The sequence below is a fragment of the Hypanus sabinus genome, chromosome 11 (assembly GCF_030144855.1).
Source record: "Hypanus sabinus isolate sHypSab1 chromosome 11, sHypSab1.hap1, whole genome shotgun sequence".
Classification (NCBI taxonomy): Eukaryota; Metazoa; Chordata; class Chondrichthyes; order Myliobatiformes; family Dasyatidae; genus Hypanus; species Hypanus sabinus.
The window spans coordinates 77,285,186-77,310,151 of NC_082716.1; the positions used below are offsets into that span (position 1 = coordinate 77,285,186).

At 41.2% G+C, this 24,966-nt stretch overlaps 1 protein-coding gene across 2 annotated transcripts; it reads left to right on the forward strand.

Annotated features, from left to right (window-relative positions):
- Positions 1 to 2,076: 2,076 nt before the first annotated feature.
- On the forward strand, positions 2,077 to 24,786 carry mgst3a (microsomal glutathione S-transferase 3a). 2 transcript variants are annotated; one of them, XM_059984771.1, is made up of 6 exons: positions 2,077 to 2,184; positions 16,732 to 16,858; positions 19,688 to 19,761; positions 21,904 to 21,961; positions 24,039 to 24,111; positions 24,524 to 24,786. In XM_059984771.1, exons 2-6 carry the CDS (start codon positions 16,742 to 16,744, stop codon positions 24,631 to 24,633), a joined length of 432 nt encoding a protein of 143 aa, XP_059840754.1. In that variant the 5' UTR covers positions 2,077 to 2,184; positions 16,732 to 16,741; the 3' UTR covers positions 24,634 to 24,786. The 2 variants fall into 2 exon arrangements, with proteins under 2 accessions (XP_059840754.1, XP_059840753.1); XM_059984770.1 differs by lacking the exon at positions 2,077 to 2,184 and adding an exon at positions 16,419 to 16,652.
- The last annotated feature ends 180 nt before the right edge of the window (positions 24,787 to 24,966 follow it).

A 24,966-nucleotide genomic window follows, 5' to 3' on the forward strand; every position in this document is an offset into this window, starting at 1 on the left:
AACTCTGATTAATGAATATATCGCAGTTACCAGAAATGTAGGCACTAAAAGCACTAATATTTTCTTACAGATGCTCTTACTTGATGGGATTTTATATTTTTTAATCATCGTTGTGTGAAGAGGTATCTAAGACTCAAATGGATAAACTTGCTTTTGTTAATATTGTGTACCTGGCATCCCATCTCTTTCAAGGCACTTTAAATAAGAAGTTTTCATAATCCATTAATAAGAGAGATATACCCTTAAGGTTTTTTTAAAGTAGAAGCATTCAGTCAGACCCATCTTTAAACCAGTAAAACAAGTATAATTTTAAAATAATCTAAGATGTTATGATAGACACACCTCCAATCATGAACTAGTTATTACTGAGAATGAACAGGGACAAAAAAAAAATTTCTCTGACTTTGCCCACTGCACCTCTTCCTACCATGACGTCAATCTTAACTAATCCCATATTTCTGCACGTAGTCTGTCCGTCTATTCCCTTCTGGTTCAAGTTCGCGTGACTGTCTAAATATCTTTTAAACATCGCTATTGTATCCACTTATTGCCTTATAAATCTCATCTAAACTTTCCTCCTCTTACATTCATCCGATTTGGCATTTCCAGGAAAAAGACTTTACCTACACTATTTATGCCTCTCATAATTTTATATATGTCTGTCTGGTTGCCTCGCAGTTTCTGATGCTCTAAATCAATCTAAATTTGTCCTTATAGCTAATGCGTTCCAACTCAGGCAACTTCCTGGTGACCCCCTTCAAAGTCTCCACATCTTTCCTGTCGTGTGATGACTGGTATTGCATGCAATACTCCAAATGTGGCCTGTTTGAAGTTTTACTGATGCGGCAGGACTTCCCAACATTTATACACAACTCCCAGCCAAAGAAGGCGAGTATGACATACACTGTACCTTCTTTATCACCCTACCTGCTCGTGTGGGTACTTTCCGGAAGCTATGAAGATCCCTCTGTATGTGCTTATAATGGCCCTGCCATTCGCTGTTGCATTTTACATCCTCACACTCGTCTGGATGGAACGCTGTTTTACTCAGAAACAATAGAGTGCCTTTTGTAATAAAGTATCACAGCGACTTTGCAGGGTGAAGTCTAAAAGTGGTTTGATATTTTGTAATAGTGCTTTACTTTGCAAATGTCCGTGCTATCCCTGAAGCTATCTGATGCTGAAACCCGTTATCTGTACTTATTGACGAAATACCAAGCCTTTTCTTCTTCCAGTAGAGTAATTCCATTCTCCTGTCCTGTATCCCCCACTCATTGTCTCTCACACATGCCCAGCAACTCCCATTTCTGTTATTATTCTACACTAAGGGATGACTTATAGTAGCCAATTGACCGACCATCTCAGCTACCGCCTTCACAAACGCAAAGCCGCAACAAATAAATTTCAGACAAGGTGGCGATGGGAGATAACAAACAAGAGAAAATCTGCGGATGCTGGTAATCCAAGCAACACACATCAAAATGCCGGAGGAATTCAGCAGGCCAGACAGCATCGGCAGAAAAAGACTATAGTCGACATTTCGAGCCGAGACCCTCCGGCAGCTTCCCCGCTGAGTTCCTGCGGCATTTTGTGTGCAGTGATGGAAGACTGGTGAGATCCCAGCGCCCCAAGGTTTGCAGGCTGAAGGTGGGTGGTTGTGGGGTAAAGAAACAAGAAGTGATATTTGGATATAAAATATTTTCAGCTTCCGTACCCCGCCTTAAATTTCCCCACTTAATCAAACGAGAGGCAGGATTTTAAAGAGATACCGCACATATTGAAAGAGAACAATGCGAAATGCACGGGAGACTCTCAAAGCTTACTAAATTCCAGGGTGGATTTTCAATGCTGGATTGTGATCTGTTTTGCTACGGAGTTGTGGCCGGGCTCGCATTATCTGAAATCACCTCGCTAAGTATAAGTGTTCGAGAAAGTGAACCGCAATCCAATTTTAAAAAAAATTGTAAAGAGAGCTGTCGACTCGTCCCGTCCCTGAGAATGTAACTTGAACCCCTGCAAAACTAAAATCCGTGTTCCTGCGTTGAAGTGCTTCTCTCTCCGCTTTTTCAGACTATTCCTCCGCAGTGGGCCGTGCCCGCCCTGCCTTATAACCGTGACTTCCTCTGGGCCGGCTGTTGTGTGCGAGAGACAGCCAGCAAAGTCAAGGCGAAGGACAGATATTAGGTACGTGCTTTTCTTTCAATCTGGGGGAAAAGGGGTATTGATAACTAACAATCGGCTTTCATTGTTTCAAATAGAAGGCAGATTCTTTTAGGGCTAAAGGGTGAGGCCAGAGTGGGTGAAACTGAATGGAAATACTGGTTAGCGTGAAACAAATTTATACATGTTTGTAATCCCGATTGGTAATCGTCAGACTTCTGTCTAAAATTAAATGGTGAGTTTGATAGTAATCGGAAAATAATGCTTTTGCCTGATAAATCTCAGGTAGTTTCTATTCCTGGTGCACGCAATATGGAGTTGTGACTCCCAGGCTTTGTCAGTCACCCTGGGATAATAATGATGCATTATTCCAGAACATACACACTGTCTCTTCTTGCGGCAACAGAACAGTTTGTGTAGCGGTGAATACTGCGAGTTTTTAAACACTTAACAGCCCCAGCCGTTGTCTGACACTGGGGTACTGCAGCACCCTCTTGTTAACTGCTGAGCGTTATATACACTAGAAACACAAAGGGTTTTGTAGATGCTGGAAATTCAAAGCAACACACAAAATACTAGAGGAACTCAGCAGGTCAGGAGGCATCTAAGGAGGTGAATAAACGGCCACCTTTCGGGTGGAGACCCTACATCGGGACTGCTGTACATCAGAACTCTCTCCTATTTGTCTTTGTGTGCCTGGAGGTTGTGACCACTGGGCGAATGAGGTGAAACTCTCTTTTAATGGTGTATTTCGGATCTTCGTAAGGCACGGAGAAAGAAGTCTTACAAGAGGTTGTGGAAGACTCGGTGGGATTGGAGATGTATGCAACAATGCAGAATTAGTTAACAGATAATAAGCAGGAAGTTAGAACAAATGGATACATTTTGGGATTGGCAAGGTGTAACAATGAGAGGCGAGCAGAGAATGCAGTTTGTGTTGGAGGGTCAGAATTAGGTTTCATATGACGTGAAATTTGTTGCTATGTGGCGGCAGTACATTGCAATACATAATAATAGAATTATTGTGTGTATGTATATAAAAAGTAGTGAGGTAGTGTTCATGGGTTCAATATCAATTTAGAAATTCAATGGCAGAGGGGAAGAAGCTGTTCCTGAATTGCTGAGTGTCTGCCTTCTGGCACCTGTTACTCATGTCTGATGGTAGTGTCCTGGGTAATGGTCCTTAATGGATGCTGCCTTTTTGAGACAGCATTCATTAAGATGTCCGGATGATAGGGAGGCCTGTGATGGAGCTGACTGAGTTGGCAGCTTTCTGCAGCTTCTAAATCCTCTGCCACACACTCACACTCAAGACGGTGATGCAGCCAGTTAGAATGCTCTCCATGGTACATCTATAGAAATTTGTGACATACCAAATCCCCCTCAAACTCCTAATAACATATAACCACTCTTGTGCTGCCTTTGCAACTGCATTGGTATGTTGGGCTCAGGATTAGATCCTCAGGTGCTGACACCCAGAAACTTGAAATTGCTTTCTTTCCACTTCTGGTCCCTCTGAGGACTAGAGTGAGTTCCCTTGTCGTACCTTTTCTGAAGACCACAATCAGTCTGCCTGATGTTGAGTGCAAGGTTATTAGTGCGACACCACTCAACTAGTTGATCTATCTCACTCCTGTACATCTTCTCATCACCATCTGAAATTTTGCCAACAATAATTGTGTCATCAACAAATATATAGATGGCGTTTGAGCTATGCCTGGTCACACAGTCATGGACGTAGAGAGATTAGAGCAGTTGGCCAAGGACACATCCTTGAAGTGCACCAATGTTGATTATCAGCAAGGTGGAGATGTTATTTCTGATTTCACAAGGAAAAGCTACAGCTTCAGTTGTAGTATTTGCATTCTGATTCAGTGCGTTTAGATGATGAGGCACAGTTACGTTTGCTGATGCCAACAGTATTGTCTTGTGTCCCATAAAACTACTATTGGGGGGTGTGAAAACAATAAAGATTAGAAACACTCAATAGGTCAGGCAGCATCAGTGGAAAGGGAAGCAGAACTAATGTTCCAGGTCAGGACTCTTTACCAGAACGGGGATATTTCCTTTTTATCTTTTTTTTCCCAATTCTGAAGACAGATGAAGTTTAAAACTCCAAGTATCTGTTGAGAAATTTGCCTCTGAAGTAGCTGCAGTGGCACTGTTCCTCTGCTCCCGCAATCTGAGCTGGCTTTAACTGCATTGGTCTGGCACTGAGACGCAAGCTGTCCATCTGGCACAAATGCACACACGGACTTGTGGACGGATGCTTTGCGGAGTTTAGATTTGTGTCAGCTTCAGGGCTGAACTTGAGTTCCGATTTCGAACGCTTTACAGACTGTCCTGACTGCTGTGTTGTAACGTCTGTTTTTAAGATGTTGCAGCCAGGTACGGGAAGAATGCATTCCTGATCTTTCCCAATTTCTCTATTTAGTCACCTGAAAAGCAAACGTTCCCTGAGTTTGATTACTGGTATGAAAGTAATAAGAAAGGATCAAGTAAAATGGATTTAATCTCACTGAATCATGTGAGCCTCCAGGATAGATGTTGCAAACTTGTTTCCACTGGCAGGAGCCTGTCTCGGGTTTGGATTGGTGTTTTAGGACCGCGGTAAGGGAGCATTTCTCCGCACGAGCATTGTGAATCTTTAGAATTCACTGACTGTAAGCCTGTTTGTATTCATTTGAAACTTAGGATGATAGATTGAGCATGAGGAATGGGTAGTAAATTGTTGAAGTTCACTCATATCTTACAATGATGGAGCTGGATTGAGATGCCACTTGGCCTTCTCTTGCCTTTATTTCTTCTTGTTCATAATTTCCCTCCCTCCTCCCCCTACAGTGTTTGTGCTATTTGCCTTGATTTCTCCCATGATGTAGCAATCTCATTGAGAGATACAGTACAGGAACAGGTCTTGGGGCCAACCAAAAGCATCATCCATGCCCCCTTCTCATGAATTGTTCATTAATTCAAGATTTTGTTGTCCCTACATTCTCACCAACTACCCCAGATTCTATCAGTCACTTAAATACCAGGGGTAATTTCCCAACTTACCATCCCACAAGTCTTTGGGATGTGGGAAGAAGCTAGACCATACAGAGAAAGCCCATGCAGTTACAGGGAGAAAGTACAAACTTCACGCAGCCAGCTCCTGAGGTCAGGATCAAACCTGGATCCCTGGTTCTGTGAGGCAGCAGTTTTACTAATTGGGCCACTGCTGACATACTGTTGTACTTTCCTAGAATTTACCAAGCCTATGCATAATTTTAAAATTCATCAGTTTAATTTCCCTCCCTTCTGGTCTTGGAAAAGAAGCCACGTTCTGTTAAGCCAAGGTTTCCCAACCTTTTATTTTCTGCCATGGATGCCTACCATTAACCAAAGGGACAATGGACCACATGTTGAGAACCACTGTGTTAAGCCTCTCCCAATGTCTGATACATCACAATTGGTTCATTCTAGACACAAGAGAAAATCTGCAGATGCTGGAAATCCGAGTGACATCGAACATGCTGGAGGAACTCAGCAGGCCAGGTAGCATCTATGCTGGGTTCCTCCAACATTTTGTGTGTGTTGCTTGGTTAATTCTAGATGTCAGGAGACTCCAGCATTTAAAAAAAAACACACTGAAAATATTCGACAAGACAGACAGCATCTCTGGGGCATTTTATGTTGATCACCTTTAGTCAGAGCTGGGAAGAAGGGAGGGGTGGAGAGAACAGGAAGGGGAAGTCTCTGATAGGGTGGAAATAGCAAAGATGAAATGGTATGTGGTACAGTTGCAGGGAAACTGGGTGGTACAGGCTGGTTAATAACAAAGGCTAAAACTGGAAATGGAAATAAGATACTAATAAACAATCCTGTCATGGCAACGAGACGTTGTGATCAGTGATGTCAAACTGGTGCAAGGTTTATACAAATATAAAGCTCCACCCAATCTCCATGTGTGTCAAAGTGTGTCATTCGGGAGTCTTGAGTCAGTTACTGGGTCCATAATGAAAGCTCGGCTCAAGGTAGTCCTATCTATCTCCTATGAGTTGCAGAGTCACTGATACTTTAGACAATAGGTGCAGAAGTAGACCATTCGGCCCTTCGAGCCTGCACTGCCGTTCTGATATCATGGCTGATTATCTACTATCAATACCCAATTCCTGCCTTGTCCCCATATCCTTGATTCCCCTATCCATAAGATACTTATCTAGCTCCTTCTTGAAAGCATCCAGACTATTGGCCTCCACTGCCTTCCGAGGCAGTGCATTCCAGACCCCTACAATTCTCTGGGAGAAGAAGTTTTTCCTTAACTCTGTCCTAAATGACCTACCCCTTATTCTCAAACCATGCCCTCTGGTACTGGACTCTCCCAGCATCTGGAACATATTTCCTGCCTCTATCTTGTCCAATCCCTTAATAATTTTATAAGTTGCAATCAGATCCCCTCTCAATCTCCTTAATTCCAGTGTGTACAAGCCCAGTCTCTCTAACCTCTCTGCGTAAGACAGTCCGAACATCCCAGGAATTAACCTCGTGAACCTACGCTGCACTTTCTCTACAGCCAGGATGTCCTTCCTTAACCCTGGAGTCCAAAACTGTACACAATACTCCAGGTGTGGTCTCATCAGGGCCCTGTACAAATGCAAAAGGATTTCCTTGCTCTTGTACTCAATTCCCTTTGTAATAAAGGCCAACATTCTATTAGCCTTCTTCACTGACTGATGAACAAAGACTCCTAGATCTCTTTGGATAACCACTCATCTGAAATCTTTAAAGACTGGTAATTTAACCTTGCAAGAGGTAAGTTGATATTGATTATGCTCGCAGAAGGAAAGTGGCATTGTATTTAGCTGGTTGTGCTGGGTGTTTGATGGGTAGTGAGCCAAAGGCCTGTTTCTGTGTTATCTGTCTCTAACTCGGAAAGCAAAATACTGCAGGTGTTGAAAGCTGAAGTAAAAACAGTGAAATGCTGGAAAGGGGCGACATCTGTGGAGGGGGAAATAAATAATGATTCCAGTTGAGTGTTTTTCATTTGTTCTAATGACACTTAATGGTGATATTTTACCCTCCATTAATGCTGTCTAACCTATTGAGTATTCCTAACAGTTTTGGCTTATCTGGTTTAACAGCATGTTATTGGAACTGTTAATAAATCTGTTTACTTCCAGAGATTTAAATTTATTGATGTTTTGGTCTCATCCTTGTTTTCTTCTGACACCTTCATAATTCAGCTCTTCTTAAAATTGGCCTTCTCATCCACGATCTGTTGAAACTCCCTATTCAGTACTGTGTAAAGGTCTTGGGCACATTTATATAGCCAAGATGCTTAAGACTTTTGCACAGTACAGATGTCCCTTCGCTTTTACAAAAGACCTACATTAGTAACCTGTTATCGCATTACAAAGAGGATTTTCACTTTTATGAAAATTTTTCCCATATAAATTAATGGTTCTTCACTTTACACCATTTTGGTATAAGAAAGGTTTCATAGGAATGCTGTACCTTTGTGGGGGGTGGGGGGGGTGGACACCTGTACTGTATTTGTCACCATGGAGCAGAGTGCAAGTTTGTAAATCTGCTGGAGCGAAGGATGTTAGGAATGGTGAGGGTGGAGTGCCGAGGGAGGGGTGTGTGACAGGTGGCAGAGAGGGGGCTCCAGGAGCAGGAAGTGTGGCAGCGCAGATGTGCACACACCCAGCCCCAGCCCTGAGACACCAAGCGGGTCATTTGATTGCAAACGATTGGTTTATTGATCATTACAGAATGTCGCTCTGGTGCTTCCTTTTCCCTCCCCTCACCCTTTCCCCTTTCCCACAACCATGATTTCCCCTCTATCGGTCCCCTTCCCAATTTCAGTCCACAATAAAGACCCATACCAGAATCAGGTTTATCATGAAATTTATTTTTGTGGCAGGTAACAGTGCAATTCATAAAATTACTACTGTACTGTGCAGAAGTCTTAGGCCCTCTAGCTATATATACTGTATGTGCTTTGGACTTTTGCACAGTACTGTACATACCTGACCTTTCTGACTTGTGTAGGTTATTTAAGGAGACCTCTCAATCCTCCCTCTTGTTCCTCTCATCCTACACAATGTCTTTTGATCTTGCGTCTGTTGGGTTTGTCTCAAAAATATATTCTCCAGTTCTTTACACTTACAAAAGTATTTTCAAACTTGAAGCTATTCAGCTTTCCTTCATTCACTGAAATGCTTTGGTAGCCGAGTTGCTTTGTCCTAATCAGGTTTCCTCTCCATTATGCTGCATCATCCCATCCTCATGTTTTCTCCTCAGTGCCCTCACTGCACTCCAGATTGTACAGGCTGTTTTTGTGTCCAAAAGGTTCAGCTGTCCATCCACAATTTATCTATAGAATTCTAGTAAAAGTGATTTTAGATGTGCCAAATTATCATCAAACAGAACTTGATACTAAACTGCATAATGGGCAGACGTTTGCTCTTAATGGACCATTTTTGCAGAGCAATGTGAAGAAGAGAGGGGGAGACTATTTTGACAGCAGAAAGGAACTGATCAAGTTTGAAGGGGATGGAGGCAAGGGATTGGCAGAGATTTGGAGGTTAGAGACTAGGAAAGAAGACTAGCTTGGAAGAAGTTAACAATGAGGGTGATCATTTCAAAATGGTTGTGCTACCTAACAAGGCTGAAGTGATGATGACTCAGAGCTGGTTTGAGTTACCAATCAGCCAACAGAGGTTTGAATCACTGGGGATTATAGAACATGGGAGACAGATACATTGGGGTGGCCAAGTGTAAGAATAGCAATGACATGGAAGAGTTTTTAATTTGAAAATAGGCCGAGATTTATCCAAAATGGTTGAATTTTAAAACAAGACCAAGTAGAATGTAAAAAAGTACCAATTTCTTGATTACATTGAAAACATTGGTCAGACATATTTGAATTTAATCTATTTATTTTCTGTGGTGTTATAATAATTGATGTAAAAAATTATATTGTACTAATCTGTCAAATATTTATTGTACTTATCGTACTCAGAACATAATCTTGACCAGCATTTTCCATCAATTTCCTGATTTAATTGTCTGTTTTTGAATCAAATTGTACATATAAGATGTAAATTTTTTAATTTTTCCTTTTTGAATTAATATTTCTATTTCACTAGGTTTTGGTATCAACATTGTCTGACCCAGCTTTTCTCGTAAATAAGCCTTTTATTGGAACAAATTACTGGAGTACAACTCCCACATAGTCAAATATTATTTTTATTAGTAGATATTGAAGGGACAATACCGAAACTTAAATTGAATAAGTATCAGAAAAAACTTTTAAAAATTGCATTGCAGTAGCCAAAAAAGTTATCGCAGTTACTTGGAAATCTGATTTATATTTAACTATGGATCGTTGGAATAATGAAATACATAGTTGTATTCCACTTGAAAAAATTACATACAATCTAAGAAATGGATATGATATATTTTTGAAAATTTGGCTCTCATACCTACAAAAGATAGGATACAAAACATAGGTCCTTTGAAGATAAAATTATAAAGTAATTGGGGAAAGTAAAAATAAATATTAAAATTATTTTGAACTCTATGGAGCATGTGGGGATCCTCCGATATCCAGGCAATCTTTCTCTTCTTTCTTTCTTTTTTTCTTTCTTTAGATAAGGGTTAGGGCTAAGGGGAGGGGGGGAGGATTAATATTATTTTTCTCTTTCTTACTATTTTATCATCACATTTATTCTCTGTAATTTTCTAAAAAAAATTAATAAATAATTTTTTTAAAAAATAGGCCGAGGTGGAAGCAATGGCTAAATAACACCTGATTTGACAGCCATTTCATTTTAATTATTGCTGACTGATATTTGGGAATTGCTAGCAAACATTAGCTCTCCTAATTGCTCTAAATTGCCCTAAAAGGTGAAAGTACAATGTTTAAACTGTATATTTTAACCCCATCAATGATACTGCTTTTTAAAATTATCTTTCAGATCATTTCAAGAGAGTGGTTAAAGTTTAACCATTGGAGTTAAGTGATTTTTTTAAAAATTAACTCCAGTGTTATAATATTCCTAGTGCCTCTTGTATCTTTGCTTGCTGATGTTCAGACCCTACTCTTGCATAGGCTCTGCTGTGTTTTAGCACCAATTAAAAGCTAACTGCGGAGTTGAAGCTGTAATCAATCTTGCCCACCTGAGGTTGCATACATTTTCATTATTGCAAATTGGGTTAGTTGCTTTAAATCTGAATCGGATCATAGCAGATCAGACTGCAGTAAATGGTCCCAATCCAGTAGTTTTCCTAGAGATGTCCAGAATCCTCTCCCTGCAAGGGTTCCACACTTGGGTGAGCTGCTGTGCTCTAATCTGCTATTCATTTCATATAGTTTTAAAATGGCTGGTCCTAGTTTGCCATATCTTTATCCCCCCCAGTCTAGTTTCAGCATCAGTCTGATTCACATCTAGAAATTTATCTCCTCCACCCTGGAGTCCATGTTTGGTTCTGAGATTTATGGTGACCACCAGCTCTGTCCAGAAACCAGGCAGATTCTGCACGTTCCCTGGCTCTTTACTTCTACTGAGGTAGTTGCATTAGTGTATCATATCCATGCATTGCCTCCTAGACATGCCCACCTCCCCACTAGTGCCCAATCATAGTGTTTCATTGGTGTTCCAAGCCTTCCCTTTCTCACTTCAGGTCACCTGACATTTTATTGTTTTCTTCTGATCCATTAACTACCAGGGCATGTTAAATAATGTTAGAATTGATAAGACTGATGAACTTTGAAAATAAGAAGTAGGAGTAGGCCATATAGCCCTTTGTGCTTTCCAAATAACTGGAGCTGAGCTTTTACCTTTGCAACTCTCTCCACCCATTCCTTCCCACAATATCCTTTCGTTTTTTTCCCTGCAGATTCCATGCAGTGCTGCTTGGGGAGTATTTGATAGAGATTTGCAAAATGGTTTTTATTTTCAAACTTAAGATCAAGATGAGATTTTTTTTAAGTGACTGGACCCCTGTTTTCTGAAATAGTGAGCCTTTTATTTCTGGTTAATAACCAGGGAAAAGGCAATGTCATGTTGTCCATATCCAGCCTAAAGAGAATATTATGTGTTTAACCACATATTATCATAACCTAAGTGCAACACAGGCCCAGTTAACTCGGTCACCCTTCACAGAATTTTTCTTCCTCCCAGGACGTGATCCTGAGGGCTCAAAGCAGTTCCACTGTTCGTAAGACACAAGGTAGGAGTGTGGTGGATGAGTGTAGCTCAGCAACATTCAATGCCATCCAGGGCGAGGTATCCTGCTTGTCACCCCAAACACCACCCAAGGCATTACCTTTCTCCTCTACTGGCACACCATATCCTCTGTGTACCATTCATGAAATGTATTGTCCCACAAGGGCAGCAGGTGCACCTGTGGGGTAGCCTCCAATCACACATTGGCCTGCTTGGAACTAAATATCTCCTCCTCCATTGCTGGGACTCCCTTTCCAACCACACTTGGAAATACCTTCAGGTAAATTGCAAGTGTTGAGTTCATCTGCAGTTAGAGGCAATTGGGGTGTTTAATAAATACCGATCCCACAAAAAGACTTAAATCTTTAGACATAGACTTAGATTTAGTGTAATGCAGTTGTGGTGTAGTCTCACCACTGCCCTATGTAGACAAATAAGAGCAGGAAAGACCATTGAACACTTCGAGACTGCTTCACCATTTGACGTGATAATGGCTGATTTTCTCAAAACTGTATTTCTGCTCTCCTCATACCTCTGATACCTATTAATGTTTTGGAAATCTACCTATCTCCTTAAATATATTCAGAGGCAGCATTCACAACCCCATGGCAGAGAATTCTGCTTCCCCAAAGTGAAGATATTTGTCCTGGATGTCTTTCTCCATACCCTGAGAGTGACCCCTGGTTATAGAAAACCCTGGCCAGGGGAAGTAGCATTCTGGAATGCAGGCAACACCTGCCCCAACCACCTTATTCTGTCTTCTACCTCTTCCTTTCCAGTCTTGATTAAAGGTCTCAGCCCAAAACGTTGACTGGTTATTCCTCTCAATAGATGTTGCTTGATTTGCTGAGTTTCTCCTGCAGTTTGTGTGTATTGCTCAATGAAATCTCCTCCTGTAGATCTAAACTCCTGTAAAGACAAAGTCAAATTGAGCAAGTGTGCCTGTGACTTGTCTCCTCTCGTTACTAGAAGCTATCTTCCTTCACCTCCACCTTTTTATTCTGGCATCTACCCCCTCCCTTTCCAGTCCTGAAGAAGGCTCATCAGTTAGCTCCTTGGGTGCTGATCCACGGGCCTATTACTTCAGGTCATTACTGTTGCAATCTTCCCATTGCCCTTGCTGCAAAATAAATCATGGGCTCTTCCAAAACCTGTTCTCCTGTCTGATTTGCTGCTTGGCTACTTTCTTCCCATGCTCTCCAACATATAAGTTTAAGGAAGAAGTTTAAGGAACTCTTTATGCCAAGGGATAATGTGGGAAAAATCCACATATGCTGGGAAATCTAAAGCAAACAGGAAAAATGCTGGAAATACTCAGCAGAAACCTCCCATCTGGTTTCTCAATGGTCCATGAAGAAAACCTCACTATTTTAATCTTTTTGCACAATACCTTTTTTTTTGTGTATTATTGTAACTTAGTCTTTTTAATTTATTATGTGTTGTATATTGCCACAAAACATCTCACAACAGATCCCAGATAAGGAAAGCTAATTCTGAATCAGTTCAGACTGTATGAGTAAGATGGGAGGCCAAGTCAACATTCTGGGCTCCATTAGAACTTGGAAGACAAGAAGCTTGTTAAGCTGCAGGAAGGGAGTGGAAGGAGGAGGGGTGCCTCAAAGTGATCTCAGGTATAAGTTATAAAGGGGTAATCAGGTGAATGGGGTGTGGTGAACTACATATACCTGTCTGGACACGCCCCCTGCTGACTGCTCCTGTGGCTCCTCCCACAGACCCCTGTATAAAGGCGATTGAAGCCTGAGCCCGGCCTCTCAGTCTCCAGGATGTAGTATGATGGTCACTCACTGCTGGTTCCTTCTTCCAGTCAATAAAAGCCGATATCTCACCTTTACGTCTCAGAGTGAGTTATTGATGGTGCATCATGGGGGGTGATTATACAATTAGAACATAGACAAAAGAACTCGGGAGTTGTGAAATGCAGAGCAGAAAGACAGGCCCAACAAGTCAGGCTGGACAGGTGCTTCACGCCCAGAGGGAGGCGGGGGAAAGGCAAACTGAGCTTGTCTCACGGATGGCTGATACAGAATGAGAATTGAAGTTATCTGAATCAGAATCAAGTCTAATATCACCAGCATATGTCGTGAAATTTAGCTTTGCGGAAGCAGTACGATGGAATATATAACAACAGGAAGAAATGTGAATTACAGTAAATATTTAAATATATATAGGTAGTGGAAAAGATAAAAAATTAAAAAGTAGTGAGGTAGTGTTCATGGGATCAATGCCCATTCTGAAATTCAAGTAATTCAATGGTGATTTCAGAAGGGTGCAGCATTCCCAGATGAAATAAAGTGCTGAGGGTGCAAGTGACTGCAGATTTTATTTTCTATTTTATTTTTATTTTGAGATTAAGCACAGTAGCAGGTCCTTCTGGCCCGATGAGCCTGAACTGTCCAATAACACCCATGTGCCTAATCAACCTACTAACCCACGCGTCTTTTGGAAGAAACTGGAGCACGTGCTGAGTTTTCTCCAGTGTTCTGTGTTTCAGACAGCTTAAGTCTGCAGGCACTGATGAGATGCTTCCCACACTGTTGTGGTTGGCAGGGGAGATGATTACTAGGACCCTGACAGGAGATTTTAAATCTTCGCTGGCCCCAGTTGAGATACCAGATAAGTGAAGAACAGCAAATGTGGTATCTTTATTGAAGAAGGGCAGTGGAGATAACTAAATGGCAGTGAGTTTCACATCAATAGTAGGAACGCTAATAGAAAATATTTGAGATGCAGAAATAATCTACGCGTGAAAAGCAGGTTTAATGAGTTAGTCAGAATGGTTTTATTTGAAGGAGATCTTGCCTGACCTATTAGATATATTTTAAGAAGTAACAAAATGTATCTATGAGGGTGGTGTAGATGATCCGATCTACATGGGAGACCAGTCCAAATAGTTGCCCATAGGACCCAGGGCAAGTGGGACCCTATGTAGGACTGGTAACAGGAGGCAGGATTGATGGAGAGTTGTTTTGTGATTGGAAGCCTGTTGTCAGTGAGAGAGTCTAGACATCGGTGCCGGGACCCTGTCTGTTATTGTGCATTAACAATTTAGTTATGCATATTGGATGTAATACATAAGCTTGCAGGGTAGGGCAGATGCAATGAACGGATGGACCTGGGAGAACTGAAAACGGAGGTTCATTGGCGTACAAGTCCAAAGATCCCTGAAGGTGGCAGCTCACCTGGGTAAGGTGATGAAATGGGCATGTGGGATGATTGCCTTTATTAGTCAGGGCATAGCATAGAAGAACAGGGTGGTTATGGTACTACTTCATAAAAGTTGGCTAGGTCCCAGCTGGAATACTAAGGACAGTTCCGGTCACCATATTTTGCTCCAAGGCAAATAAACCCAGTCTACTCTTTTGAAAGATTAGCTTTATTGGTTATGTATACATCGAAACATAGTGAAACGCATTATTTTGCATTAACGACCTGTCTGAGACTACGCTGGGGGCAGCTTGCAAGTGTCTCCATGCTTCCTGCACCAACATAGCATGCCCACAACTTACTAACCCGTACTTCTTTGGAATGTGGGAGGAGAGCTGAGCACCCAGAGGAGACGACGTGGTCACGGGGAGAGCGTTCAAGCTCCTTACAGACGGCAGCGGGAATTGAACCCCAGTCACTGGCACTGTAAAGTGTTACGCTGCCACTATGCTACCGTGTGGCCCAATTCAGGTCTATTCTGTTCATTTTCTTCAAGTGAAACACTATATCGTAGCGAATCTTCTCTACACTCAGTGCAATCAGTGCAAACCAGACCTGTACATAGTACTCCAGCTGTGACCTGATCGAAGTAGTTAAGATTTGGATGGTTTCATAGAAACTGCTTCCACAAACAGAGGATCCAAAGGTGGTTGCTAATCAATCCAAGTAAGAATTAGTAAGCTATTTGCAGAGAGAGTGTCTGATTAGCAAGTGAGCTCACTATTATTAGGGATAATCAGCAGGATCAGCATAAATACTTATTGCTTTTACAGAGTCTGGTTAAGTTTGGGGTTTCATAAGAAAAGCTGAAGATTCTGATGACAGTACAAGTGATGGCTATTTGTGCTGTAGCTGTATAATATCAAAATGGTGCTTTTCCATTTTCTGCCTTGGGTACTAAACTGTGTGTGATAACTAACATCCAATCCTGGCTCTGAGCCTAAGTTGTCAGTTGTCAGTTATGACTTCAGTTTCATCCACAGCACCCATTGCTGTTGTTTGTAACTTCTGGAAGAGTTTTCAGAAGTTTTCTTCACTCCCCTATGAAGTGGAGTTGTCGGAGAAGACAAGAGTGGGGGAGGTAAAGGATTGATCACAGTGGTGTGATCTGTAAATTGAGAAGCAGGTTGCCAGTTCAACAACCATATATAAACTTTAGAAATCTACCTAATTTACAAATGATTTGATGTGTGTTTCATAAATCTGGTCTGTTTTTAAGGAGATTTTTCTTCCTCTGTGCTCTATTATATTTTAAGCTGCTGTCTGCACTTTAGCATTTCCTGATAATATCAGTGTGCAATGTAAACTTCACAACCAGGTCGAAGGTTGCCTCATAACTTTAATGACAACTTGGTAGTTAAACATTGGCTTACACTCAAACATGCTAATGCAGGCTGTCTACTTTTATGGCCAGTGTGTATCAGAAATAAGTATGTGAAGCAATTTGTGATTTTTTTTCTTTGTAAGCTGCAACTTGAGTTTGTAAGCAAAACGGTACATTTTGCTGGGAGATCCCTTTTCCTGTGGGTTGAGATTTTGTGCATGCAGTGTTGCAATTTTGGTCTGGTAAGCAGGTGTATCTGGAGTGATCACACAGTTAATCATTACATCAGGTGTGTAACACACAGACATACACATAATTTGCTTTCTAGTTATGGGTTTTGTCAGCTCTTCCTAAATTGTTGATTGACCTGAGTGATACACACTCCAGGTTCTCAATTGCATTTCTTGTTACATGGTGATATGTTTTAATAATTCATCTATATTAACTTAATAGAATGTGGTTCCTTTCTTAACTACTTCCCCAAACTGCTCCTCCTTTGCTTCTCACTGACTGTTGCGGACAGTCATTTCTTGGGGAAAGAAGAATGAGTACTTGTCCCATTCTCTAGGCGCTTGCCTGTAGTCACCGTTTTAGGAAGGAAATGTAACTCAGAATTTGGATGCAGAAAGACCGTATCTCTCTGGAGGTTCTGGGAAATTCAAGGGAGGAATTGGTGAGGAGATGGAAGAGGGTGCAAAAAGACTTGAGGCTGTGGCTACTGCTAGGGTGTAAGTAAGAAACTGTTCTGTTTCATTATATTCATCACAGGAACAAATTCACTACTTCTACATTTTTCTATGCTTTTAGAACCCAAAAGATGGTGGTGCTATCGAAAGAATATGGGTGCGTGGTGCTGACCGGTGCGGCCAGCTTTGCCATGGTCTCCTTCCTCGCTTATAAAGTCGCAGCTGCTCGTAAGAAGTACAACGTGGAAGTAAGTTCATGCCAGAAAGGCCGATGCGTGCCTTCAACCACTGGGCCACTCTTAAGATGAGCCAGTTATGTACCTAATTGTTTTCATCTATTGCAAACAATCATTAAGATGTCAGGATCCAGGGAATTTACAACACTTACATAACCTTGCTTAACTTGTGGAAATTGCTGGAGTTGTGCCATTCATAATTTGCCTATTAACTGTGCTGTTTGTATGTTTGGCCAGTTACTCATTTCCTTATCGCAGTCCTCTCTCCTGGCCTCCGCTCCAAAGTAAATTCAGCGCTGGTTCCATTTTTGTGTTGGGATGCTATTTTCAGAACAATGTGTGACACGGAGTCAGCAACATGTAATTGCAAACTGTTACTGTCCTCATGTTGAAGAACTCTTTGTTTAAATCTACCTCTAGTAATCGACAAGTTAAATGAGATGGCAACTTCTTAAAAGAAACAAGGCAGGAATAAGCAGAATGTTGTCTCCCTTTCCATCAGATTTCAAAATCAGTGACTGGTGTACTGACCCCACATGACAGTAATAACCCTACTAGTCCTGTCCTTAAATGGCACCCCAAAAGTGCAGATTTTCAAAATTATCCCTTATAGTTTCAAATATTTATTAGAATGTTTATATGTCACCATTTGCAATATACACCATTTCATTTACTTTACATCAATGTGAAATCCTTCATATACAGTGCTTGTGGGTAACTACATATACACCATCCCTCCCTTTTCTTCTCCCCCCCACTCCCCAACTGCGCACTGGCATCAGGGCCTCAAACTCTGGCTGTTGCCACATCAATGCATCCCTCAGCATGTAGTCCCAACCCTTGGAATGTGCCAGTCTACGGAATTCAGTCATGGACACCTCCTTCACATTGGAAAGCTCCAAGACTCAGTGTCCTTCACTGAGCTTTCAGGAACAGCTGGTCTTTGACTCTGTTCTTGTTACCAGCTGATGCTCTAGTCTGCCTTGCTAACATTGCACTTTTCGGCGATTCAGCCCAATGAACAACAGTGTCACATGAGGTCTATTTCTTCCCCAAGTTGGAAATGTTGAGAGCAATTGCAGGAATTTTGCTGATTTTTCAAGGATGCTCACAACTATCAGTCCCTGTGGAGCAGAGAGCATGTCTCTGAGTTTTATGGGAAAATGGTATGCTTTAGAGTTTAAACTTGGAATCTGGAGATTTGGAAGTGAAAACTTCAAACTTTATATATTTATTAAGGTTTTGTGGATTTTTATTGTTGCTTCCGGATTACTGGGCACAAGAATGAATTGTTAATAGTGGTTTGAATGTGTTCATTATTACTGGTGGTAAAGATGTCCACTACCGTAGGCCCAGTGAAGCTGCTACCAATTTGTGATTTGCAGTGAGTCATTTTAAAGAATTTAACATTTAACATTTTTTGTAAAGCAGACAGAAATGATAAGAGGTTCAAAATGTGGGATGATGTCACCTGCAAGATTTGCCATTTATTTTGAGTTAAATCTTCCCTTGCTGTATACAACAGGTGTCAACAATGTGAAGATTGTTACTCAGCTGATATGATTCCCTTATCCTCACCTGAGTGGCACACTTGATTAATGCTATGGGTTGTCCAGGTTTTCTAGTTTGTTATGTTATGATCCCAGCCCCCTCCTTTGTGAGAATCGCAAGAGCACTAGTTGGGGGGGGGGGGGGGGGTCAGTAGACCCAGGAAGTGGGAGAGAGAGAGAGAGACATGCTGAATAGACACAGGAAATGGGAGAGAGAGAGACGTGCCGAATACCACGTTCCACCCGGATGCAGAATAAGGCGACATTAACTATTGTCTCATGGAGACCACGTGTAAAGCCCTCGGGCAAAGTGGGTTGGTTGAGAGAGAGAGAGAGATTGCATCATCCCAACCTGATTGACACCTGCGACCCCGTGAGGAAGTATAAAGGAGGGTCTGGGGGGGGGGGCAAACCTCTTCAGATACACCAAGAAGACACGATAGCGATCCCGTCGTAGAGGGAAGCCATTTTGAAGAAAGCCACGTGCGTTCCGTTTCTCCTTTGCCTGGGGAGCGGGTGGCTGATAACACCGAAAAGGACTTCGAACTAACAATGGGGAACCAATGCTCCCCTGATTCAACGGAGTTGCTTCATAAAGATCCGGGCAAGTTTTTCCTTTTCTCACCAATCTCTCTCTCTCTCTGTCGCAACACATGAAACCCAGCGATTCCCAAAAGGCTGAAGCCTGCAGACTTCTGAGTGACTTTTATATTTCCAACGGACAATATATTATCCCCTAGACAACAGTAGAGCTCATTTCTTAATGATAATTATTACTATACCCGCATTATCTGAATGTTTATATTAACCTTACTTTTGTGCCCCTTTATAAATAAAAACGTTTGAAAATAGTGCCATCAGACTTCAATGGACCTCTCTATCTTTGCTGGTAAGTGATCCAGTTACAGGATACGTAAGTTAATGATTTTGTGATAATGTGGCCTTGGCAATTTGTTTGAGTACAATAGTCCAATAGATCCTATTTACGATCTGCTGTCCAGATGCACAAGAGAAGTATGTTGCCCACTCAGCACATTTCTGCAGGCCATGTGACATCCCATTTGAAAATAATTTTGATGTTCCCAGTTTAAAAACGTAAGCTGTGTGAGTGTTACATCTAAATGCAATAGATGTTGCAACCCATGTTACAGGTGTGGTTTAGATCCCCAGGTCTAGGTCTGATGAGCTCCAGACTGTCTTTAATCACTTAGACTAGATAATCCTGCACACACAAAGATTGCAACAGGATTATCAGTTTCTAATCATTTGTAATTCTCTTTAATATCTCCAGTACCCTATAATGTACAGTGATAATTCAGAGGATGGACACATGTTCAACTGTATTCAACGTGCTCACCAAAATACGTAAGTGGTATCAAAAACTTATTTATTCATTGACAATAATTTGCATTATATTCCACCAAAATTATTTTGAAAAAAAATGTGATTCCTGTTCAGTTCAAATAATGACAAAGGTAAATTATAGAATTGGCCTTCTGATTTCAAATTCTGGTCTTTTAATCACTTTTAAATTCATAATAGGTTTAATTCAAGTGCTGTACCTGCCTCGACATCTCCTCCCTCACTACCATTCAGGGCCCCAAACAGACCTCCTAGGGTCTGTCATGATCGTCTACCGTATCCTATCGTATCCAGTGTGGCCTCTACATCAGTGAGACTCGATGTAGATTCGGGCACTGCTTTATCAAGCACCTCTGGTCTACCTGCCACAAATGTGGGATTTCCTGGTGGCCACCCACTTCAGTTCCCCTTCCCATTCCGACATGTCCATCCATGGCCTCCTGTATGGCATGAACATTGATTTCGCTAACTTACCCCCTTCTGTTCCCATTCCCTATTCTAGCTCCCCACTTGCCCTTCTCATCTGCCCATCACTTTCCTCTGGTGCCCCCTCCTCTTATGTTCCACAATCCTCTCCAATCAGCTCCTTCCTCCTCCAGGCCTTTACTTTGTCCACCCAGCACCTCCCAGCTTCTAAATTCATCAGTGCCCTCACCCATCACCTCCAGCTTTTACTCCTTTTCCTCCCCCCACCACCCTATCCTGGCTTCACTCCCCTTCCTTTCTAGTCCCGATAAAGGACTCTGGCCCAAAATACCAACTGTTTATTCCTCCCTAACCCGAGTTCCTCCAGCATTTTGTGTGCGTTGCCTGGGATTTCCAATATCTGCAGAATCTCGTTTATAATTCAAGTAACTTGTTCTTGTGGACCACAATTCTGTCAAACTAGGGGTACAGACTGTCTTGTAGTAACAATACACTTTTAGTTACATTTATCTAGAACTCTTAAGTGTAAGAACATTTGAGGGGTAGCATTTTACCCTTTGACATCTGGGAATTTGAGGATGGAGGGGGGGGGGAAAGGGTTATTATTCCCAAATGATTAAGGTTTCAGGGGTGAAATACTCATCAGAGGCTGTTAATGGTTTGAACCAATCACTTTTCAGTCAGTCAGTGAGGGTTCTATCGGATAACGTGGTGCTTGGGAGTGGAACATGACCTTGCCCAACTGCATGAGGTGAAAATCTATATCTGGGGCCAAGCTGAACAGCAAAGTAATATCACAAACGAGAAGACCTGCAGATGCTGGAAGTCAACACAATGTACACAAAAGGCTGCAGGAACTCAGCGGGCCAGGCAACAAATATGGAAAAGAGTTAAACAGTCAATGTTTCGGGCTGAGACCCTTCATCAGGACTGGGGAAAAGTAAGTCAGAGGAAGAAGATGAGGCAAGAGGAAGAAGTAGTACAAGGTAGAGGATAGGTGAAACCAGAAGAGGGAGGGGGGTGAAGTAAAGAGCTGGGAATCTGATGGGTGAAAGAGGTAAAGGGTTGGAGAAGGGGGAATCTGACAGGAGAGGACAGAAGGCCATGAAGAAAGGGAGAGGGGGGAGCACCAGAGGGAGGTGATGGGCAGGTAAGATGGGGGGAGGGCAATTACTAGAAGTTCAAGAGATCAATGTTCATGCCATCAGGCTGCAGGCTACCCAGACGGAAAATAAAGCATTGCTTCTCTATCCTGAGTGTGGTCTCATTGTGGCAGTAGAGGAGGGCATGGACTGGCATATTGGAATGAGAAATAGAATTGAAATGGTGGTCACTGGGTGATCCCGCGTTTTCTGTCTTGGGGCTCGGAAAGGCAGTCTCCCAATCTGTGTCATGTGCTACCAATATACAGGAAGTCACACTGGGAGCACCAAACACAGTAGATGATCCCAATAGACTCAGGTGAAGTCACCTCACCTGAAGGACTGGGGCCCCGAATATAGTGAGGGAGGAATAGGGCAGATGTGGCTCTTGTTCTGCTTGCAAGGATAAGTACCAGGAGGGTGATCAGTGGGGAGCGATCCCTGCGGAAAGTGTCGGGAGGAGGGAAAGTGCCAGATTACAAGGCAGTCCATCTTGTTCCTGATTGCTATCATTGCCTAAAAATAATTCTTTTATTTGTAACCAAAGTCTAAAATGAGTTTTTAAAATCTGTTTTAGATTAGAGACTTATCCACCATTCCTCTTCTTTTTGGCAACTGGTGGAATTCGGTACCCAGTAAGTAATGTTTAACATTTTGACTGAAGCTTGTGCAAATGCCCTGTTTAATTATAAACATAATGAGTTTGCAGTTACTAGTATTGTTGAAAATGTAGCTGTTAAGATTTAAGCTCTATTAAATAACTATTTCCTTTCTGTTGTCATTTAGATCTTAATCTTTTGTAACTGGGAGAATTTAAGTTCACTTTTAAATTGACAATCACTCCTTTAACACTGTAAGCATGCTAAAAGACTTGAGCTTGTCAGCATGAAAAGAGGTTGACGACTCGATTATCTAATCTAGTGTTAGCATCAGACAGGAGACATAATACTCCCTCAAAGTCTGAACAACACACGAAGGCCTCCTTGCAGGCTTGACTCTATTCCTTAACCAGCTGGGGCTTGAATGCCCTTCCATTAATTGTTGAAATGTGGAGCTGGTTTTCTTTGAAAGTTGGGGAAACTGAGGGAAGATTTAAATTGTCTCTAGAACTGCGGCTCAGGCATGATTTATTTCCTTTTGTACATAAGGTGATAAATAGGGTTGCAGATTTAAGTTATGTAGTTGAATTACCAAAGAACTGAAGAAAAATAATTATCCCAAAAGACTAATTGACGGAGTGTTCTGAATCTCCATGTCTAACTGTTGGGAGTTGGTATCAGTCACCACATTGAAGGGAGCTGGATGAACTCCTGAAGCCTTGACTGCATTTAAGCCATTTTCAATCTATTAATCAGGCTAGATCTGGCCCTGTGGTTATAAAGTCACTTGCCTAATACAATGGTGCATCCCCTTTCCCATTTTTAAGTGAAAGAAAAGGGATGTTGTGTAGTGGGTAGGAATTACAGAAGAAGACATTATTTATTCCTATTATGACTCATTCCCTTCGCTGACGTACCTGGTGCCAACGATCTCGCTCACATTTTATTAGGAATGCAATAAGGCACTTAAGATTAAAGCATACTTTAGATTGACATAAAATGCCTGATGTTGAAAGTGGATTCTAACATTGTCTCAGTCAAGGCCTTTGCATCCAGAAAATGATGAAATGATGGTGCAAAACACATTTGCAAGTTGCAATTCACTCACAAAAACTGACTTTTTCAAAAATATCACAGCATATATAAGATGAGGATTGCTACTTGTCAGATCTATTCATTGGGGAAAATATTCCCTTGAGGGCTGTTACATCCAAGAGTTTTCCAATCCTTCCTCCTCTGCAGACTTATTTGCCGAAATTTTTCCTGAATAGATTCTGAAGTTCCACTCTCATCTCAGTGACTAAAGTGTATCCACATCAATTGCTGCTCTACGCTAGTACAGGAAGTAGTGATGTTTAACTATGAATTTGAGTGAACAAAGCTATTCAAACCATTATTTTTAATCTTTTCAATTGGTTTAAACTACTTTTACACCATTTGAGTTTCTTATGGATGTTCCCACGTCAATCTTTAAATTGCATTTACCATCATTGGACAAGTTTGTCCAGACTCAAATTATTCTTCAAATTAAATTACCTTTAGTTTGAGGATTCAAAAGTTCATTCATACTTTTAAATCAAATAAATTAACATTTGTTGTACTGGTTTTGAAATTTATCATTTGAACAAAATAGCAGCTGAATTTGCCTTTGAAATCAATTTAATTTGTTATGGTATGTTTTTAAATTTAATGCCTTCTTCCCTAATACATTTTAAAAGCTTCACACAATTGGTTATTGTGGAACTTTTAAGGTAATAGATGTAAAAATTGAATTTAATTTTAAACCAAGTGATAGCTCCTAAATACATATCCATACTGATAATGCAAAAACCAATTTCCTTCTTGCAAGAGTCCACCAAAAGCAGAACATGGCTTCTGGCTTTAAAAAAAAATCTTGGAAGACACCAGGAGCCACTTGGCATAGATCTCCCAATTTCTCTTCTCTCCACCCCCCCCCCCCCATAAAACATCTCTAGAAAATCTTACAGAAAGTGATTGAAAGCCTACAGTCAAATAAGCACATATGGTATTATATTGTGTTGGCCTTAATTTAATTCTAGACTGCCACAAGTCCTACCAAGTGTGCCATAATAACAGTACCTTTTGTTTTCAGCACCTAGCTAGTGCACTTGGAGGAATTTGGATAATTGGAAGAGTTTTTTATGCATATGGCTATTACACTGGGGGTGAGTGCTTTAACATAAACACTTTGTAAAATAAACTGCTTTGTTTCAACGTGATTAAAGATTTTTAAAAATCATAGAACTTTGAGGTCTGAGGACAAGATAAGATCTTGCTTATTCTGGTTTTGTAGTAATGAGTGGTATTTTTTAATAAATCACTACTTCATGAAAGATTTCACATTTTTAAACTGTAAACAAATTCAAATGAGTGTCAAATTCAGATAGATGGCAAGTTGATCTTATCTTTCCTTGGGCCTGGCTATAATATTAAGCCAAAGCTACAGAATCCATTCAAAGTTGTACTCCAACTTAACATTAGGCAAAAGTAACTTGTTTGTACTGGACTTCAGAAAATATTTCACCAAAGTAATGGCTTCAGCTATTTAACATTTAATCTCTTCTTTCCTTCATGTAGATCCTAGCAAGAGAATTCGTGGTGGATTTAGTTCGGTGGCTCTCCTGGGACTGATGGGGGTTTCGATATCATTTGGGTTTCGTCAGCTGGGATTTCGTCACCCACACTAGGATTTGTGGCAGATATTAATCCTGAATAAACCCGTGAAAGGTGAATACTTGATTTGCAGAACGTATAGTTCCAACTATATTAACTCTTCACAGCAATCCACTTGCTTCTAATGTTTGTATATTGAACCTTTTATAAAGAGCGAATGAAGTTACCATATGGTTGTTTTATTAATTACTCCGTATGAAACCAGTTTTCTGGATTCTTGTCCCAAGACATTAACCACATGCTCTTAGCTTCCTCACCTTGCATGATGTAATGGTCAAAGGGGTAGTAAGGCATAAATTAATGACAGCCAACTGAACTAATTCCCTGTGCTTAAAGAGTTATCAATA

What these genes read in the sequence shown, in the direction of transcription:
- mgst3a (XM_059984770.1), top strand. Translation starts at nt 16,606, where the DNA reads ATGGAAGAGGGTGCAAAAAGACTTGAGGCTGTGGCTACTGCTAGGGT. An exon ending in CTGGTGGAATTCGGTACCCA is followed by an intron (nt 21,962 to 24,038) that starts GTAAGTAATGTT and finishes TTTTGTTTTCAG; the next exon opens with CACCTAGCTAGTGCACTTGG. An exon ending in ATATGGCTATTACACTGGGG is followed by an intron (nt 24,112 to 24,523) that starts GTGAGTGCTTTA and finishes TCCTTCATGTAG; the next exon opens with ATCCTAGCAAGAGAATTCGT.